The following is a 12255-nucleotide window of genomic DNA, read 5'->3' as shown; positions in this document are numbered from 1 at the left end:
TGCACAAATGAAAACGCTAACATGATATTCTCCGTAGAATAGAATACTCTCACCGGCGTCTCTCCTATTTCCAATGGAAGCATCGAAGAAGGTCGGTGTAACGGCAAAACATTCATTCATATATCATTGATGCTTACTTGCCGTTTGCGTAACTGAGGTAGGTTCATCCCCACTCTCAGTAACGAAAGCATAAGCTCACCAGCGACGATGCTCTCCGGTCTCAGATGATTCGCTCGGTGCTCATAAATTCTACGGCAACAGGAACGAAAAATTCATTCACAAGAAGCTCGCGCTACAGAACACAAGTCGGAATAGTTGGTGTATACTCTCGTCAAATCAGATTTGTAATCCTGCTGTGTAGTAGAAAACCTACAATCACATTGGTGGCCATTCAGTGCTGATAGAGACGTTGTGTCTAGCCGAAAAGTGACTTTCGTAGTTGATGCAATCGAAGAAGGGTATTGCAGTGGTATTTGGAATCTATTCGTGGCATTTGCGTTCAATTTGCAACTTCGTGTCCTAAAAACTATCCAGTGTTGAAAAATGGCACAAATAGTTCAAGTGTGTAATGTTGCCTTGGTTGTTTTAATACTGCTTAGCGGCAGTCAAGTGTCAGAACAGGCATCCACATTACTACAGGTATTTTAACTACTCTTACTACTATTATAATTTAAGGCCTATTACTATTCTACATATAATGGAGTTCACTGCATTACTAGTAAGGTAATATTGATCCGTCTGTCGTAAGACAAAAAATAGTATATTTTGCCTGCCCACACCATCTACGTACACCATTAGAGAATCGCGTGTGACGACTATATCCCAAATGCTCAAAATAACCAGACTGTTTACGAAATTGTCGGCGCAAAAAATTAACGCTTATGATAGCGTTGAATTGAAACAAGTAGTATGAAACCATCGTCTAATAAAAGTAATTGAAAGCCAAAACACGGAAGATTCATTCGTCTGACCTTCAAAGCGACCTAAATCAACAATAAGAAGACGCAGGAAAACGTACCGTGCAGTCAAAACAAACAAACTGAAAAGTGAGATAACATTATGTAATAACCGGCGAATATTATCCAATCAGAAGTCAATTTGTGCAATATACGATGTATACGTGTGAGGCTCAGACTGGGGCATAGAGAACCGTGTCTGTTTCACACACTATAAATTCTGGTTGATGCATATTTTGCCGTGCCTCCGGGGTTTGCATTTCGTATCTTTGTACATCCCTTTTAAAAATTGCACTTGATTTTATATTATTAAATTTCATTTTAATCATAGCTGTTCCATAAGATAACAGTGCTTTATTGTATGGCATCTGTTCTATCATATCATACCCGCATTACTCTATATCGGATCCTTACGACCTATACATTTTGGCTGCGAGAAGATATAATTTGAAGAGGTTATCAATGAACTCTCATGCTCTAAACTAGCAATGCCTACACACGTTGCTAACGAGGCAAAATCTAACTACTAGACACGAACTCATAATAGTTTAAGCAAAAGTTAGTTAATGTTCTTGGAGTATTTTGACCTAAACTTACGTTGAAAACAGAGTACTATTCACGAGCACAATTTATGTGGTACCCGAGATAACGAAGTTTATTTCTTTAACTAACATAATTAATGTCAATCCTAACAAGCTACAGTTAACTATAAAAATGTCCTCCCATTGCACTGAAATTCATCGATCAATCGAACAATGAAACTGTTGTTATCGAAATTAATATCAATGAGGTTCCGGAAGTTGTAATGTGTTTATCGATGAAAATTATCCAATCCCTAGTAACAATTGAGGTTTTTATGTTCGTTTTATATCCAATCATAAAACTTAGATTGCACTTGTACCATGTCGTAAAACTTCAATTGTTACTTGGGTTCGTCTAGTCTCTTTCGTCTAATTTTAATATTTGTGACATACAAGATATGTGACATGCTTATTTAGACGAAGCTCCTCAATTTAGTAATTAGAAAGTTACTAAATTGAGAAAATATCTCTCGCTGACACGGAAAAGTATACTCCACAATGGAAATAAAACACGCATCAATTACAAATTTCATACCTGTTCATAGCGGTTGCACTTGTTCATGAGTACGAAACAGTATCAACGACACATTTGATCTTTGAAAAGTTTTGCAGCATTTCCCATCAGAAAGTATTACATATCATTTCATTTGACTAACATCTCAACCACACTCTCTTTACCTCAAGCAATCGGTGATCAAAGAAAAAAGTATTCGTTCCTTGAAGAACGGAGTATTCACAACTAGAGTTAAAAATAATCGAAGCTCTTTTTTGACGGCTGATGCTACTCGTGGTGAATAGAAAAGATATTCATTCGAAAATTATTTATTTATTTTTTTTAATTATAAAGGTTTTAAACTTAGGGTCATTCGCCTCTTTTCGGGTCAGATAAATCTCTTTTTGGAAAAATCTCTAACACTATGAGGTTGGGGTTGGGAATCGAACCCAGGTGAGCTGCGTACTAGGCAATCAATTTACCATTTGCCCGTTCCCTCATTCGAAAATCCATGTTATTCATTCAGTTGAATTTCGTACAATAATATTCATTTCACTAATTATCTAAGCAAACATTTTCAAATGCCGGTAAAGCATATAAAATAACAATTATCATCGCTTACATTGCGCCAGTGCTTAAGGGGACTTTCTCCTGAATAATTAAGCAATATTAAGGAATTGTTTTGTGGAAAAACGAACTTTTGCTTTTGACCTTTTATTAGTTTTTTATAGATAATTTGAAATCAGATCAGTAGGACAAGACCTACTTTTAGTGCTTTCAGAAAAAATATGATTTCGAGAAAAACGCCATTTTGGAGCCACCAGTTAGAATTTTCGAAAAAAAATGAATCATTTTCCAATTTTCGATAAATAACGAATAAAAGATAAAAAGCAGAAGTTCGTATGTCTTCATTTTTCCAGGAGAAGGTCCCCCCTTCGACAAAATCACCTATATCGCTGAAAGTAAACAACATATCCAAAAACAAAATTATTAGCGTCAAATACTCATGATAGGCCTTTCGTTTAAAACTAGTTTCGTTAAGATCACTTCAGCCATTGCTGAGATAATTACATTACGTTAGTGTACATACACACACACACATACGTACAGACATTGTCCCAATTTGTCGAACTAAGTTGATTGGTATATAAGACTCGGCCCTTCTGGCCGCGGAAAAAGTTTTCAAAGGTTCAGCGAATCCTATATATTTTATTGTAACAAATATAAAACATAATTTATTACCCTAGTTCAAAATACTCTGGAGTAGAGATGGGCGAACGAATCACGAATCGATTAAAAGAATCGACTCTTCAAAAAGAGTGAATGAACCGCGATTCTTTTTTAAAGAACTTCGATTCACTGAAAAAGTGACTATTTATTATGAAACAAATGAGATCCTAAAATAATCCAATGAGTCGATTTGACAGTTCGCCATGATTATGAATCTTTAGGGCGAATGAAACAAAATAAATAAACTGAACACGGTTTGTCGACACGGAATAAAAATCAACAAAACAGCTGTTATATCCAACATAATGGTAAAATGTATGCTTCAATCAATTGAATCGAATCAAAACGCTCTCATGGTTTTCAAATTGGCACAGCTACTGCTGGCTGGACTGGAGAGTCGCTTCTCTGGATGGAGAGATAATCATTTCACAAGCATTATTACTGGATCCTTCATTCAAAAACAAGGGTTTATTGAGAACGAGTGTTACCAATCTTCGTACTTGTCGTTGACTTATGAAATGAAAGCATCAGTTCCAGTCATCTAAGTCTAATACTGTTGAATGTACTAGCATGTGATACGATTTTGGCAACATCGCGGCTAAGTCTCGTCAAATACAACGGTTGCAGTTAAATTTGAGATTGTGAAATAATAGCCCTCTTCTTACACTCACATGTGATCCAATTATTTGGTGGAAGGAAAGAAGATTAGTTTACCCTACTCTTTTCGAGATTATGGTAAAACAACATCAACTTTTCTGTAAGACTGGGCAGAGTCGACCTGCCTCAAAGTATGTGGACAAAGTAGTATTCGATAGTCATAAAATGAAGTGAGTCCATTAGTGAAAATAGAATAATAGAAAATTACTTCAAATATGTATAACACGAAAGCGTTTCTTGAAACCCTTGATTTTTTTCGTTTCATCTCAAACATTCATTTTTCAAAGTTCAAAAACGAGACACTGAATCGATCAAAAGAGTGAGTGAATCGGATACGGTTCACTCTCCAAACCGAATCGGTTTGCCCATCTCTACTCTGGCCTTAATTTTCATCCGATATTCCAAAAAATTGGAATTGTGATTCCCGAATCCAAGGGCCTTGTTCTCACAGTCACATCGCCTAGTGACTAGAGGGAACTAAGTGATGTGACTGTGAGAATAGGGCCCCTGATGTGTTGTAGAATTATGAAAATATTATTTGGAACATGAAATGACTAAATATGGTTTTTGGATAAAACAACAGTACAAATAATAATTGAATAGAACATTTTTTCTAAAATCATGTGTTTACAAAGCCTTTTACAAAAATATTTCAACGCTTTACAGGGTTGCAGCAGAACTGCAACCTTAGCCATGGCCGATGAAAAGATTGAAGTTGGCATTGTCTTCCGCTCTAATGTGGCCTTGGCGATCAGCTTGATTGCCATGAATAAACATCTATAGCACGAAGCAAATGTGACTCATTTCTCGATGTGAATTTCGAAGTCCGACAATCTACTGACAATACACATAATATTGATATTGTTGCATATTTGAACTACATAAAAGGTTGTTTGATGTTTAAAAGTAGCGACCGATTCATTGCCACCAATCACCATTAGTGAGCTCTAGCTATTGAATATACTTCGACATTCCTCGCAACAACACTTGAGCATTAATCATATCTCATGCACAAGTAGGTAAAGAGAAAATTAGATACAATTTGTACGAAATTGAAACTCTTTTCAAACATGTTAGAAAATATAGCATAAAGGAACAGTTTTTCTGTCACAAATATATTTGTTTCTTCTTTTTCATTTCTTTGCTCAATATGGACAATACCTGATGTAAACTTGACAGTGGCGGATCCACAGGGAGGGTCTTGGGGGTCTGGACCTCCTCCGAAAATTTTTAAATCGTTGCGAAATTTTAAATTAGTTTCTATTTTAAATTCTTTCTAAGCTCAAAATCATGCCAAATCAGATTCGATGTCCAATACTGATTTTAATAAAATGAGGTTATTACATATTATGTATTGTACAATGAACATTTCAAAATCGAAATTTCGGACCCCCTCTTTATATTATGCGAAAAATCTTCAATAAACAGACTTAAATTACAAGAAGAATTCACAGAGTGTATTGCTCAGCGCGATGCTTTCTTGTTCGTTTTCTGTTGTGATCCGTGTTCCGCGAATTTCTTCTTAAAGGAAATTATGAAACTTGGTTTTGATGCCTTTTCCTAAGACTTTGTGAAATGTGATTCTTTTGGAAATAAAATGCGATTTGAGTGCAAGCGAAACCCTATATTTATACATTCTGATGAATGGAATCTGCCACAAAAGTTATCAAACATATACATAAAACTCAAAGTTTTTCCTCCTTCAATGATCTTTCTTTTAATATTGAAAAGAAATAACAGAATTTGCAATCACAAGTTGCAATAAAATTCGTCATTTGTTACAATGACTCGAATTGTCTGATTAAGTCCATCCAAATAGAAAGGTTTGAGTTTAAGCCAATTTTATGTTACCAGGCAGGATCTGATCAGGAAGGAGGGTAATTCTAGATTACAATAGCCATCCCCTAGAATGAAGATAGATAATATAAAGAAGACACGAATACATGATAGACAAAATAAAATGTCTACTATTTTAATCAACATCTTTAAAAGGTAAGAGTGTCGAATAAGTCTGGTCAACATTTCTCTATACTTCCATATTTACAAAACATCATTGTGGCCCAAGAACTGACGGAATCTGAAGATATATTTTCATCAGATTTTCAATTTTAGTATTATTTGAATGTCTATAGTACCACTTAGTGACACAAATGTAAACTAGTATCTTTGTAAAACCTAAGTTTTCAAACAAAAAACTTTGAAATGAAAAGGTATTCTAGACCTCCCCCCCCCCCGACCAATTATTTTGAGATCGGTTGCAAATGAAAGAAAAACTCTACTCATTTGTATACTGACGTTTTGCGGATGCCAAATTTTTTGAATAAAGTTGTTCGACAAAGACACCGTGTTTGAACTAGAGATGGACTGGTATGGGCTTTTCGTACCCGGACCGGACCCGAACCCGAATATTATTTTTGTAAGTTCATCCGTACCCGACCTGTACCCGGTTTTATAAAAATGCAAAACTCGAACCTAACCCGTACTCGGGCATGATAAAAATCCCAACCAGAACACGACCCTCACCTGTATTAAAAAAAAATTAAAACAGTATCCGAACCGAACCCGATTTTCAATAAATAAGTTCAACCCAATTGGTTCGAAAGAGTAGCGGAGGTCGGGGCTAGTTGGCGCTGTTTTCATTTTTTATCTCTTTGATTTAAGTAGATTGCGCGCTATCGAAAAATATAATCATTTACGTAATAGATTAAAATTCACCATAAACAGCCTAAACTCTACAAAATCAAGGAAATTCAATTATTACATTCGAAAATTGTCGCCCACAAATTTGACTAAACAACATGTAATGCAACAGAAACACATATGAAAATGAATTACTTGCGGTAAAAAACGAGAGACAGCGCCATATGTCTAATACAAACAAAGGAACGACTCCACAACTTACGCCTGGCGCGAACTAGTACCTGGCTCTTCTATCATTAGTTTATCTGTCTACATAAATCTTTAACGAATTAACGAATTTTTATACGAAAAGTTGAAGAATTTGATAAGAAATCAAACGCAATTGGTTTGATTCACTGCATGCATCTGTGGTCAGAGTTACGATGTTTTGAGTAACCAGAGTATTCCGGTATTAGGCAAAAAGCGATTCCCAGAGGCACTTAATTGGTCGCCGTGGGATTACTATCACAATTTATATATGAAAGATGCGGAATTTGATAAAAAATCAAACGCAGCCAGTTTGGTTCACTGCACGCATCTGTGGCTAGATTAACGAGGCTTTTAGTACCCGCAGTATTCCTGTATTAGACAAAAAGCTAATTAGTCGCCGCAGGATTCCTGTCATAATTTGTATATGAATAGTTTAGGAATTTGATAAGAAATCAAACGCAACTAGTTAGGTTCACTGCACGCATCTATGGCCAGAGTTGCTAGAGTTTGAGCACCCGGAGTATTCCAGTATTAGACAAAAATTCTTCCGCGGCGATCAATGAAGTGCCTCTGGGAACTTCATTGATCGCCGCGGAATTTACTGATTTACTCTTATACCAGGAAAAATCCGGGGACTCAAACCCCCGTAACTCTGTCCACGGATGCGTGCAGTGGACGAAACTAGTTGCGTTTTATTTGTTATCAAATTTCGGAACTTTTCATATATAAATTGCTATAGTAATCCCGTGGCGACCAATTAAGTGCCTCTGGGAATAGATGTTTGCCGAATACCGGAATACTCTGGGTACTCCTACCCCCGTAACTCTGTCCACGGATGCGTACAGTGAACGATACTAGTGGCGTTTGATTTCTTATCAAATTTTGCAACTTTTCATATATAAATTGCTATAGTAATCCCGCGGCGACCAATTAAGTGCCTCTGGGAATCACTTTTTGTATAATACTTGAATAATCCGGGTACTCAAACCATCATAACTCTGGCCTCAGATGCGTGTAGTGGACCAAACTAGTTGCGTTTGATTTCTTATCAAATTCCGTAACTTTTCATATATAAAATACGACAGGAATCCTGTGGCGACCCATTAAGTGCCTCTGGGAATCTCTTTTTTCTAAATACCGCGAATACTTCGGGTACTCAAACCCCGGAGCTCTGGCCACAGATGCGTGCAATGGACCAAACCAGTTGCGTTTGATTTCCTATCAAATTCCACAACTTTTCATATGTAAATTATGATAGAAATCCTGCTGCGACTAATTAAGTGTCTCTGGGGGTCGCTTTTTGCCCACCGTGCATTGTGAACACTTGGCTTTAAGATTTTCTCCAAAATTTCCGTTTTATAATACATAGCGTTAATCTTAACGCCTCTGTCGATGAAAACGAGCGGCAATTTGTCACGCTTGCAAATTGCTCTCCAAACCATCACTGAACCGGCGGTTTGGAATCGTCACTATCTGACACATTCCTGGACATCAGAAAACACTAATTCTTCCCCAGCGTGCCGTGATAGGATAGCACTTGTTCTTCCCAGCCCTTTTTTTGGAAGCTCCAGTAACTCCGTGTATTTTACGCTTTTTAACCATTAGGCCATGTGCAAATCTAAAAACCGATCACATTTTACTTTTTTGGATGATTTCATATCGATTTATAATTTTCTACCAAGTTATATACAATGAAATTGTTCTTCTGATTGTCACTTTTAGTATTACTTGAATGTCTGCAACATAGTGGCAAAAATGTGAAGTAGTTTAATTTGTTTTTTATTTTGATTGTAGACATTTTAACCTTAGGGTCATTCGCCTCTTTTCGGGTTAGAGAAATATCTTTGGAAAAATCTCTAGGTGAGCTGCGTACAAGGCTATCGATTTACCAACTACGCTATTCCCATCCCCCAACTAGTTTCATTGTAAAACCTAAGTTTTCAAGCAAAAAACTTTAAAATAAAAAAATCTTTCTGGATGGGGTCTGATTATTTTGCTTAGGGTTGCAAGTGAAAAGGAAAAGTCCATTCTTCCATATCCTCTTATACTTATGTTTTATCTTAGACATAGTGTCATACTACTGTCACAATCCTCTCATAAATGTTGTCTTTTCATTGCAGGATCTGTCACGATTTACTCGAGCCATCGATGCACAAGAAGAAAAATGCACAGATAATACAGCTTGTGGATGGGCGATTTATAAACCGTTCACTAGAGCAATCGAAAACTATATGCGAAATACGTATGTTTAACAACTAATATAGGGTGATTTTAAAATTTAACAATATATGTATTGTCGTTGATTACAGATGCACTTGCCCAGAACATATGAAATGCATTCGTACCGATGACGATTTGTCCATCAGTGCGTTCGTCTACCGGTGCAGGAAAATGCAGAGCTAGGATGCGTTCTCGCCTGAACAACTGAACGACTCCTTTTGGACCACGCTTCCGTCTGTACAATAGTTCTTAAAATAACCATTCAGTTCTTCTACTATAAGCTTTACACTATTTAAAAACCTCCCTCACCTGCTATTTAATTTATATTTTATGGAAATATGTATGTTTCATTCGAATAACATTCAGTCATTATTTAAAAACAACTACAGGATCAACATACGGTAATGACCTTTTCACGATTATGTTTACTAGAAAATCCTGTAGAACTCAATCCATCTACAAGTAACAGAAAATAGCTTCTAAGTGAAAGAAATGAAAAGACACAAGACAGTAAAAATAACTATTAGTTTGTAAGAATTGTCAAACAGTTCCTTTGTAAAATGGATTAGTAATCAATGTTAATTAGCAGTTAATTTGTAACACGTTTATAAAACGTCTACGAAAAACACTAAAATCTCTTTTTAAAAGATCCCAGTTAATTTATACCAACAAATCTATTCTATACCATCAGAAATAACAAATTATTCGGGTTATTCGCTACTATGGTCACCTATGCTAACATGTCAGAAATAATTGCGAAAGTAATAGCATACAACTAAGACGTATCCCATCGATCTATCACTTCATATACCGTACAGATAAATACTCCATTCACATCAATTGACATTTCTGGCGACACATAATAAGTGGTTAATGTTATATTTTGATTAGAAACAGCAGACACGACGACGAAACGCAGCTATTGTAGTGTTAGAAACGTACTTAAAATTTTACCCATGAGCTTTCCGTATTACCCTCCAACCTGCTACAGAAAGCGCGCAAATTAACATTGATACTAAAAAAAGAAAACAACCCAGCCGGACCACTCTTTCTGGTTTATCAGTAGCAGTACAGTGCAGTATTCACAATACCAACAGCCACAGTTGTCATATACATTCAAGAATTTATGATCAACATACACTATAGTGCCAAAGCCACATTGGTATCGCCTATCACTGGACACTCAAAGAATGTAAATCAGTATTTGAAGAAATAGAAAAATTTACGCACATCATCAGAACATTATCGCTACAAATAAAGAGACAACTTTTTATAAAAAATAATGAACTAGATTAAGCTTGATATTTGTTACGACTGTTTCAGACATGTTGTATTGATAATGATGATTTTGACAAGGTAAAATAAATAAATTGATTAAACGAAGTACGTCATTCTCAAATGATTGCAGAAACGTATCACAGCACAACTCAAGAAAATGATATAGTTCGTAGGCGCTATCACCAGATCAGATCGCTGTCAAACGGATAATCGTATGCACATGTGGAAAATTAGATGATAGTCCGAAAACATCAGGCAAAGTAGCCAAAGTAGATGCGTTTTGTTAAATTTTTCGGAGTAATGAAAACAGTGCATACAGTATAAATTTTATGCCTATTTCTTTCATGATTTGAAGGGGGTGGCACGCCATTCTGAATAAATATTTCTTATTCTTATAGACAATGTAGAAAAAAGGTAAATTTAGTAGCGTCGAAGTTTGGAAACTCATTTCTTAACACGGTTTAAATTTGGGGTGTGGCGAATAGTGATGTAAATCTCACCATCCTTGAATGAAATCGCTCTTTTTAGTAATTTGTTATCACGGCTCATTGTGATGACTCAACGAAGCAGTGGGTCTTCTATATATGTACAAAATATAACTAAAGATAAAACCAAAGATTATTGAGTGTCCCCGGGATTTCGTAGACCCAACTTTCTACAGCCCTTCCTTTGCGGCGGGGAAACATTTGTCTGGTCGCTTACTACATCTTTAGGGTCATTCACTTTTCTCTTATCATTCACGACAATTTGGCTATCAGTTCATGAACGGTTTCGAGGAAATTCAAAGAGAATTAGTGAACGGGATTTCCTTTTCGAAGCACAGTTGTTAGCAACTCTCTTAGAAACGAGTAAACTGAACATCACCTAAAGCCGGTCGCCAAATTCAAGGGACAAATTTTTAGGCGAACGAATGACAAGGAACTGACCTACTATCCCGCTAACGGTTCTCGACACTCTCTTAGTTTGGAACTAGGCGAAGAACGACTTTTGTGTCCTTACATCATAAACAACTGACCACTCTTCATCGAATCCGTGTTAACAATCAGCTGACAAACGCTCTACGAGACATTATGCTTCGGAATTATGCTGCATCTATTTGTTGCTCTTTAGATTTTCCCAGCGCAGACTGTTTCGACAATAGAAGAATGGTTCATGTGAACTAGGGTAAACAGGTCTAATATGCCCCCCTTAAGCAAAAATAACTATCTTTCAACGGTAAACCCTATGATCTCCGCATCAATTACTTTAATTTATTGCTATATTAGTTAGAAATGTTCAAATTTTAAAGGACGTCCATTATCGTCCAAGAACGCCTTAAAACTTATTCTCGTTTCAGAACCATTCACTCAAGGCCTACTTTGTTCGTATTCTTCAACGGCATGCTACATAACGGAAATCTTCGCACTTTCGCACGCATCTCGTCATTCATGATTCAAGGCAACCATTTACAGATCCACACTCACCTCACATTCGCCGGAGTGTTTCTGATCGCCATACATTAACGACACCTGACTCTTTCGTTCATATGTACCCACTCGATTCAACATATCCTACATTCACCCGCTCTCCTACTCTATTGATAGATATAATAGAATATCATATTCTTTAATCTGTCTGGTTTTTTATCGCCCTTCACGGTCTACCGTTGCATCTTTTGGTGTGCCACATAGATGAGCTGAGGCATTTTCGGGATCATTTACGATTAGCATTGAAACCTTTTCCGACAAAAACCTGGTTCTAAAGCTAAACGAGCATCACATCAGCAACGTTCTGGGCGTATTGTACTCATGCTCGTTTTGAAGGACTACCTTGTCCTTGGCGTGATACTATTCGATGGAAAAAACTGCATTCATATTGTTTTTCTTTAGGATCCAAAGTAGCCATTTTATCACCAACTGCAATGTCAGAACCTTTTGCTCCTCGACGATGATCCTATTTCTTACTCATTAAT

General features: G+C 36.5%; 1 protein-coding gene across 1 annotated transcript; it reads left to right on the top strand.

The window, feature by feature from the left end:
- The first annotated feature begins 265 nt into the window (after positions 1-265).
- LOC131689527 (uncharacterized) lies at positions 266-10409 on the top strand. Its single transcript, XM_058974722.1, has 3 exons — positions 266-639; positions 8927-9048; positions 9116-10409. Exons 1-3 carry the CDS (start codon positions 544-546, stop codon positions 9207-9209), a joined length of 312 nt encoding a protein of 103 aa, XP_058830705.1. The 5' UTR covers positions 266-543; the 3' UTR covers positions 9210-10409.
- The last annotated feature ends 1846 nt before the right edge of the window (positions 10410-12255 follow it).

Source organism: Topomyia yanbarensis, chromosome 3, assembly GCF_030247195.1.
Source record: "Topomyia yanbarensis strain Yona2022 chromosome 3, ASM3024719v1, whole genome shotgun sequence".
Lineage (NCBI taxonomy): Eukaryota > Metazoa > Arthropoda > Insecta > Diptera > Culicidae > Topomyia > Topomyia yanbarensis.
Note: the sequence above shows the minus strand (reverse complement) of the source record. Positions and strands in the feature narration are given on the sequence as shown.

Bases quoted from the DNA above. Each gene is read 5' to 3' on its own strand.
- LOC131689527 (XM_058974722.1), top strand. From the start codon at position 544: ATGGCACAAATAGTTCAAGTGTGTAATGTTGCCTTGGTTGTTTTAATA. The intron at 640-8,926 runs GTATTTTAACTA...TTTTCATTGCAG, and splicing joins AGGCATCCACATTACTACAG to GATCTGTCACGATTTACTCG. The intron at 9,049-9,115 runs GTATGTTTAACA...CGTTGATTACAG, and splicing joins GAAAACTATATGCGAAATAC to ATGCACTTGCCCAGAACATA.